General features: G+C 41.4%; 1 protein-coding gene across 1 annotated transcript; it reads left to right on the top strand.

Moving 5' to 3' along the window:
* The first annotated feature begins 444 nt into the window (after window positions 1-444).
* klf3 (Kruppel-like factor 3 (basic)) lies at window positions 445-7,574 on the top strand. The gene is made up of 5 exons (XM_042484947.1): window positions 445-508; window positions 1,006-1,552; window positions 2,899-3,025; window positions 5,775-5,941; window positions 6,734-7,574. Exons 1-5 carry the CDS (start codon window positions 467-469, stop codon window positions 6,913-6,915), a joined length of 1,065 nt encoding a protein of 354 aa, XP_042340881.1. The 5' UTR covers window positions 445-466; the 3' UTR covers window positions 6,916-7,574.
* Window positions 7,575-8,956: the final 1,382 nt, after the last annotated feature.

The following is an 8,956-nucleotide window of genomic DNA, read 5'->3' as shown; positions in this document are numbered from 1 at the left end:
TATGTTTCGCTTTCAATGGGCCTGATGTTCTGCTGCTCCATCTGTGCCCAGAGTGCACTCTGCGCTCCAAGAGTGTGATGCAATCAATAACTAAACAGTATATATATTTCAACAGCACCCCTAATGAACGGTCCAGCTCCAAAAATAAAAAATCTATTTATGTGCGACACATGTTTTTAACGTGGCAGGCTGACACAAATAAATAAATGAGAGGGAAGCCCTGCTTTTACTGAAGTATGGTTTTAAAAGTAATGGAGTATATTGGAGAATATTTTGACTTAAGCGTAGGTAAGAAGGTACCACCACTAGTTATGAATTATTGTTGGGTGCCATGCTAAATCATTGCTCAACATAAAAGAAGATAAAATGACAAAATGAGTGTGTTCACGCATTGTTATGTATTAAATGTGTTTACTAATGGCTTTATTTGGGTCTTTTATTTTTTAGGAGCCTGGCCTATGCAGCCATGCTGATGTATGACTACCCTCTAAAGACAGACATGGAGTCGGTAAGGCGTGTGTGTGTAAATGTAGCTTTAGGTGCTTGTGTGTGTGTGTGTGTGTTTGTGTGTGTGTGTGTGTGTTCCCATCATGCCAAAACATGTTTTTGATACCATATAGTAACTCTGACCTACACACACACTTCTGCTACGTGTCTAGACAGACTGGTTCCCACATTCCAACTCTTCCTGGACAAACAGGCTGCTGTACAGTGGACATTTGCATACAATGGGTGCAAATACTGCCAGGCAGCAGGCTAATGAACACCCATACACACACACACACACACACACACACACATACGCACACTGTAAGCTGAGACATAACAGTTATCCGCTCCCAAACAGAGCTGGGTTTAAGTTTTTTGGCTGGCTCTAGTTGTTTGTGTGGCAGTAACATGTTTTCCGTGTTATTCAGCACAGGACGGAAATTTTTAACTGCTCTTTTGTCTCCCTCTGCTGCTTCCTTCTTCTACATCCTTTCTTTCTTTCCCTCTCTCTCGCAGTCATTCTACTCTTCGTTAGTGAAAACCCCGGAGCCATACGGCGTGATCTTCTCCCATCCTGCCCACCTCTACCACCCCACGCAAATGCACGCCTTCACCCAGTCCCACACCCCCAGCAACCCCACACACACCCAGCTGGAGCCAGTGGACCTGTCAGTCAGCAAGCGTTCCTCCTCCACCTCCTCGTCCTCCTCCCCTCCCTGCTCCTCCGCCTCCTCCCCAGCCTCCTCACGCAGCTCCCCGCCTTCCCCCTACAGCACGGCGAGCCGCGCCTCCCCTCGCTGCTCCCCCCCACACTCCCAGCTGCGCTCCTCGCCCTCCCACGCTCTCCCTCCTCCCACTCCTTCACTTCCTTACCCCACCATGGTGGCTCCACTGATCAGCTCTGGATCCGGAGTCATCCAGGGGTCGGGGGTGATGGTGTCTCCGGTCATGGTGCCTCTGTCCGTCCTCTACCCGTCGCCACTCCACCTGCATCAGCCCATTATGGTGAGCCCACCTGTCGCCGGTGATGACGACCATCATCGAAGCAGGGAGCACAAGACAGGTGAGGCCTCGTTTATCGATTTAATTATTTTAGTTTTCAATAGTTTAATTAAGCTTTCTTAACATGACATACTGTATGTGTTGCAAACAAACACATACACATAACACTTAAACATCAGTGTACAAGTGCTGGCTTACTTTTTCTCCAAGAAAAGAATAGTAGCACAATGAGGAAGTCCTTTTTTATTTCCTCTGTTTTTAGAAATCAACTTCAGCAGATTCTTGTTTCTCAGGAAAGCCATATTTGTCATTTGTTCCTTTTTTTTTTGGTCAAATGAAGGTTAAGTGCTGTTATTCACAGAGGTCATCATCTCTGAATCGCTTATATTTGATACACAGAGAATAACAAAAAGCATACATAAGTGATAGATACATTTTAATATTAGTGTTTGTTTTTAGTGCCCTGACCTAGAGGGCCATTGCATATTTTATATCTGAGATTATTTTAAAAAAATGAAGAATAGAAGGAAAAAAACTTCTTCTATTTCTTAGCTGAGGCCTCGCTGATTTAATCTTAATTTGATGTATAAAATATTGTGTTAAAGGGATAGTTCGGATCTTTTGAAGTTGGGTTGCATAAAGTAAAACATATTCATTTTATTACAAACAGTGGGTGTCAATCAGCACACACTTAAGTTTGGAGAAGCAAGTTGAAGCCTGACACAGAAACTAAGCAACGTACTGCCACCAAAAAAAATCCTAAAAATTAATATTGGTTTAAGTGTACCATATATTTATGTTTTCTCCGCTTTACCTTAATGTCAGGCAGTGATTTCCGAAAGGGAAATGAAGTCGTTAAATCGCTCCATTCAAGGCCAGACTCCGTAGAGTACAGTAATTTAACATCACTGAACACAGGAGCTGCTGGTCGGCCGCTGCCCCAGTCAGCTGTGAGACCGAGTTATTGTGTGACTTTGGCATTTAAAAGGCTTAGTTCAGATTCACCAAAGTCACACAATAACACTAACTAACTAACTGATGGAGAAAGCAGTACACCAGCAGCTCACATATCAAATTCACTGTTTCTCTTAATGGAGTCCGGTGACTTTTAAAGGGCACAGATTGGGAACTGAAGCCATTAACAGTTATTATGAGACCGAAATTTAAAGCGGTGAAATCAATATCAATATACACACAGCATCCCATCCACAGTAGTACAATGCTTAGCCTCTGTGTCAGACTGCTTCTCCAGACTGGGGTAATACCGACAGACATCTACTGTATGTAACACACTAACTATGGAGTACCTCATGCACTTAAAAAAATCCACACTACCTCTTTTATGTAAAGAAGTCCAGACGATGCCGCAGAATTGACCATACTGACCAGCAATTTCTATCTGCCCAGTTCATTGTGGCGACGCCCACGACCTGCACAAGCCTATCAAAACGGAGCCTCGCTCTGAGCTCGCTCATGACCTCCACAGCAGCCACGAGATGAAATCATCAGTCATCAGGATACCACACGAATACGGGTGAGTGACACTCATACAAGTTTTGAAAGAAGCACCAAAAGTTTCACAAGTTTCAGTGTCCGCTGCAGCGCTTCCCCTTTAACTTTATGTGAAAGTCGTTCTTCTGGTGATCTTTCTAAAACTCAGGTGCAAACCCAAGACTATCAGGCTGGGTATTGTTTGAATTACCAAAAAGTAGAATTTAGATCAGGAAAAATCTTGAAACTAAGAATATGGACCAGCATTCAGTTTATAGTCCAGACATCATTTGTGTCACTCCTAACATCTCTCAGTACTCTTTTCTGTGCAGTTATACTCGTGTCTAAATCCTGAATGTGAGAAGTGACATTTTCAACACATAAACAAAAATCTGAAAGTACCTCAATTATATTTTGTTTCAAAATTATTAGCATGCAAAGAATTATTTCTAAATTATTTATTATTTGGTGGAAATTGAGTATAATGTTTAATTTGTTTTCATTGGTGTACAATAAACCTGTAATCAAGAATCATTGTGTTTCCTTCACCTTAGAATGAGTCATTTATGTGTACACGTGCAGAGCGGTTCTCCTCCATGGAGTCTGCCATGTTGTTTCTGATGTAGCCCACAATGGACAAACCAAAAACTTGCTATGAAAAGGTCCATTTGTGTTTTGGTGTTTTTGCAATAGCCACAAGAGTTCTCCTGCACACATGGCACACGGAGGAAGTTTCAGTCAGATGCAATCTGCAACCCCACCACTAGGTGCCACTGAATCCTGCACACTGGACCTTTCATTTATGCTCAGCACATTTAATTTGCTTGTGTCCACATCAATACACAGTAACTTACCGATTCATTTGTCGTCCAAAAAATTCCTGCTCTGTACATTCTTATTTGCACAGTCTCTCAAAATGAGGAGCTCAGGACACAGATGTAATGCCATACATTTCAGCAAGCTCTGAGGCAGAAAAATAAGGCTGATGCGGAATCATGTAGATCACGTAATAGACACCCCCCCCCCCTTTAATTTAAACCCAAAGTTACTCATATTTAAAGGATGTGGCTGCTTTGAGTTTCAGGCTGCGTGCCGATAATGTCCTCAGCTTCCAGTCAGATCCACCCCTCACTCCTCGAGAGCTCCAGCCTCCAGAGTTCACAAACCAATGGGTAATGTCGCGGTTGCTAAGTTAATTATTTTTAGAATCTATGTCTGTAGGCCACTTAGAGATCGTTTTTTACAGAGATAACAGGACCAGTAACACAACTATTTGTCCCAAATGACACATGAACACACTGACTCCACTGTAGGCTGGGTATGTCAGGTTCCCTCCTTCCAAGGTGGCGCCTTTTATTGTCTTATTTCCAGTCCTGTCTATCAGCCACACCTCACTGCAGTTCCCTCTCCTTATCGCAGTCTCATCAGCTGTACAGCTTTATATCAGCCATCTTCATCCTGTCACCTTCTTCCTCCTCCCCCTCCCTCCTTCCTCGCTCAGCACTTCCTGTATTTTGCAGCGCTCATTGTCTGGCATCTCCCACTCCTTCTTTCCTTCCTGCTTCCTCCTCCTCCTCCTCCTCCTCCTCCTCCACACCTCCCGTCCTCATCTGTTTTCATTCCCAGAGGTTCCTCTTCTAAAAAATAACGGCTCTTTCCCCAAAGGAATAATTGCATGTCGGTTACACATGTAATAGTCAGGGAATGCTGCCAGTTAGTTCTTGCTTGTGTGTGAATGGATTGTATTATAAGGCCCCCTCCCCGCCCCATCCTTTACTGTAGATGTCAGTCAGGGCGGTAACCATCACAGGCCAGCGTTGCCCTCGGTGATTGTGAAATAACTGGACCCTTAAGAAAAAAAAGGGTGTGTCGTTATCTGTCATCACCTCGTTTCTCAAAACACAGGAACAATGTAAATATACTGTATATACGGAGGGGATATAGGTCAGGTTTGCTCAAAGTGTTTAATAATAACGGGTTAGGCCCTGTGTGTGTGTGTGTGTGTGTGTGTGTGTGTGTGTGTGTGATAACGGGGGGACTTTCTGCACATTCCTTTACGCAGAACTGATCTGTGAGAGATTCATATTTCAACACTCGACACCTGCTCTCAACTGCCACTTACACACACACACACACACTCACACACACTAATAATAGTGCAGAAAGACAATTCATTTTTGTTCTCTTTTTTTGACCGATAAACACTAAAATTTGGCACATTTCTACTCTATTCTCTTTTATTGTACTAATTTGTCAATTGATGAATTTAACGCACACACAGAAACACACACACTTGCTCATTTATGAGTTAAGTGCAGAGAGACAATTCATTCTTTTTTCTGACAGAGAAAAACTAGAAAATGGCACTTTTCTACTCTATTCTCTTCCAGTCTTTTGTGTTCTACTCATTTATCATTTGATGAAACTTAACACACAGACAGTTATTAGAAAGCTGATCAGTTTTCTGACTTGTAGAGTTGATTTTTCTCATTTTCAGCTGTGTGTCAGCATTGGTGTCAGTTTCCAGTGAATGGGTCGCTGAATGGTTATGAAAGCATGAGAGAGGTGACAGGACAAAGCAAAGGCGTGGTAGACTGGAAAAAGGCGGGAGGTGTTTTTTTCAACTTCCTGACTGGTAGAAGTTGTTATTGCATCGCAGAGTCGCTGCAACCACATTAAACTTGCATTAAATTTCGACATCACCAAGCAGGCGGCTGCGGTGTGACACCAGCGCCCTCTCCTGGTGGAGCAGTGGACTCTAACAAATTCTCTCTCCTCCGTGTCTCTTTCAGGGGCAACAACCCGTCAGTAATAGTTCATTCAGGCGCAAAGCATCCTCTCCCCGCCGAGTCTCCGGACACGCTGAAAAAGCGGCGGATTCACCGCTGCGACTTCACCGGCTGCAACAAAGTGTACACCAAGAGCTCCCACCTCAAAGCACACCGCAGGACACATACCGGTAAGAGTCTGCATTCACACACAAGCTGCAATATAAAGTTTTTGATCTATTACAAGCTTTTTTTTCCTTAGGGACTGTTCTTTATTTTTTAACTTCTTTTATTAATTTATTGTTTTATTATTACCCTGCCCAAAGCTGTTTTTCTTTGAACCTTGAACCCTCTGGCTATGACAAATAGTGTACTTTTGGCAATTTTTAAGAAAAAAAATTCCCTCCAAACCCTTTGGCAGGTTTTGGGGTTCAGAGGGTATTGACAATAAAAACAAAACACACCCATTTAATGTTGTATGTCCCTCCCCTAAGCCAAAATAAAAAAAAACGTAAGTCGCTCCACAATCCTTAAAACTTATTTGACATACAATGCCCTTTTTGCACTACCCGTTCCCCCGTCATAAATAACAAACAGTCCCTTACATTTGGTTATTTTGACAGACAGAAGTTTAGTTGCGTATGACATGTTCAAGAACCGTCAGACATTTGAAAAACTAAAGATCATTTTTGTCGTTACACTTTCTGGCTATAATAATTGCTGTTCGTTTGGCAAGTTTGAAAGAAAATGTGCCTTTCAAACCAGCCGTAAAGTTTTGGGGTCCAGAGTTTATTTTAAAAAAACACAATAAATACAAAAAATTAAAGTTGTACGTCCATACTTTAAACCAAAAAAAATTATAAATTGCTAATAGTGTTTTAATATTTATTTATTTAGTGTAAATTATTTGATATACCTCCCTTGTTTTGTACCACCCCCTCATAGATAACTAACTGTCCCTTGTTTTTTCTTGCTATGTGCAGGAGAGAAACCCTACAAGTGCATGTGGGAAGGCTGCACGTGGAAGTTTGCACGTTCGGACGAGCTGACAAGACACTTCCGCAAGCACACAGGAGTCAAACCGTTCCAGTGCCCTGACTGTGAACGCAGCTTCTCGCGCTCTGACCACCTGGCTTTGCACAAGAAACGCCACCTGCTGGTGTAAAACCACACAGCGGGGGCTACTTCACAGAAACTGGACTGTACCACTTTGACTTGAGGGGGGGGATTTTAAAAGAGCTGGCCTTGGACTCCAGATGGGGAGTGGGGGAATGTTCCTCAGGGTGCAAGTTTTAGACCCTTTCACCTCATTAGCCTGAATATGAGCTGGTGTCATTGATCATCTAACACCTTCCTGTTTGCAGATTCATCATCAGCTCATTTTGACGTTATAATAGAAATAAGGTTGTTGCACCAGACCTCTGATCAGCTGTGGAAGGTCCAGACACTTTTTTTTTTCCAAAAAAAAAAAGAGGTTGCAGCATCTCAGCTGGCCTGAGAGCAGTGCCCTCTTCTGGCCGCAGAACCAAACTGCATCGTCACTCTCTCAAGCTTCTTTTTTTGCATCGGCTCTCATTTTCTCTGCATGCATTCAAAGTAAAGATTGTGTACTCCAACACACACGTTATTTGCTAGCTAGGCCAATATAATGTGAAACTTTTCAGAATGTATCATATCACACCCACTGTGCATCGTGTCACGCATGCACCAGCTTCCTCTTATCAGCTACCTGTGACGTAACGCTAACTCCTCCTTCATGGACCGCCACATTTAAACACCACACACCTCATCTGCCTCTACAAGCTTACATCATGAAGTGACTTTTAAAAAAACAAACAAACAGGTAGCTAATGCTTGCTTTTCTTGTACATATGCACACGTTTAACAGCACACACAGCAAGAAAACATGCACTTAATAAAGCAGCCTCTGTCTGGTGTGCTTTTGGTATTTGGGTTGGGAAAAAAAGGAGGGGGGGCTGTGGGTCTCGTTCATAGTCGGAGTGAAGTGTTTTTTGTGTTTTCATTCAGAAATGTGAAAGTTGCTGCACAGGGGCATTATTGTGTCAGTGAGGAAAAGACACCACTCTGTTGGTTTAAAGGTAGAAGCAATGAAATGTCTCTTATATCAAGTTTATGTATCTAACTGTTGTTTGGTTGATGTGACACCGTGGTAGCCTTTTTTTATTGTATGACACATTTTTATGGGAAAAAATACAAAGTGCAAAGCAGGGACATTTGCCCTTTAACCCTTTGAAACCTGGATTGACATCAGTTTTCTTGTGCTACGTTCAGACGCCTTTTACAGGCATTTTAACCCTTGATACTTGACCAAATTGGTTTTGATTTCTATTTATGATTTAAATAGCTTTAAAGGCAACGAGCAACTTGGCAAGATATTTCCACAAATTGCAAGAAATTAGGAAAAGCTGATAGAAAATGTATTGAAAATAAGTTTAACAAAATCCACACAAACAAAGATGAAGAGAGAAAATTATTGGAAAATATTTTTTTTTAAAGGAAAATTTCCTGGAAACTAACTATAAATATATATTTTAAAACAACTTTTACATTTACATTTGTAGCACTTTTTAAAAGCTGTTTTCCTTTATTTGTTTTTGCAGATTTTCAGGCGATTTTCTTGAAACTTTGTATCTCATTTCTTGCTAATTTCTTGTTGTGTGGCTCAATACTTTTATGCCCCGTTTTTTCAAAGAAATTAAGCCAATATGCTTCGGTTTCAAGGGGTTAATTTTTTTTTTATCAGGATATTATGAGCTTTTATTCCAGCCCGCCATCTTTTTAAAGAAAATAACGTTTAATTCAACAGTTTTCATAATCAGTGGTCATCAGATATATTCTTATAGTACACCATCATTTTTTTCAGCACAACTTCCTGTTTATACAACTTCTGGAGAACAAAATAGATTTGTTTATAGCGTCTTTGTACATGCCACCAATGTGCACTTTATATATATAAATATATAAAACATTCCCAAAGCCAAATATTTTCTAATCACAAATTTTTGTTTTTTTTCTATTCATACATCTGCTGGTCAGTTTGATCGGAAAAATATAACAGATATCTCAGATTGTCATTTCCAATGATGTGTGACCCTTTTATATACAAAGAAAACATACACACAGTGAATGTAGCGGCTCACCTGATCTGCATCTTGCCCCTGGATACTCTTTGCGGTTTTTGCTTG

This window comes from Plectropomus leopardus, chromosome 4, assembly GCF_008729295.1.
Source record: "Plectropomus leopardus isolate mb chromosome 4, YSFRI_Pleo_2.0, whole genome shotgun sequence".
Classification (NCBI taxonomy): Eukaryota; Metazoa; Chordata; class Actinopteri; order Perciformes; family Serranidae; genus Plectropomus; species Plectropomus leopardus.
This window is presented reverse-complemented; position numbering and strand designations above follow the sequence as displayed.

Coding starts and splice junctions, on each gene's coding strand:
- klf3 (XM_042484947.1), top strand. CDS start 467: ATGCTGATGTATGACTACCCTCTAAAGACAGACATGGAGTCG. Junction 509..1,005: donor TAAAGACAGACATGGAGTCG/GTAAGGCGTGTG, acceptor TCTCTCTCGCAG/TCATTCTACTCTTCGTTAGT. Junction 5,942..6,733: donor ACACCGCAGGACACATACCG/GTAAGAGTCTGC, acceptor TGCTATGTGCAG/GAGAGAAACCCTACAAGTGC.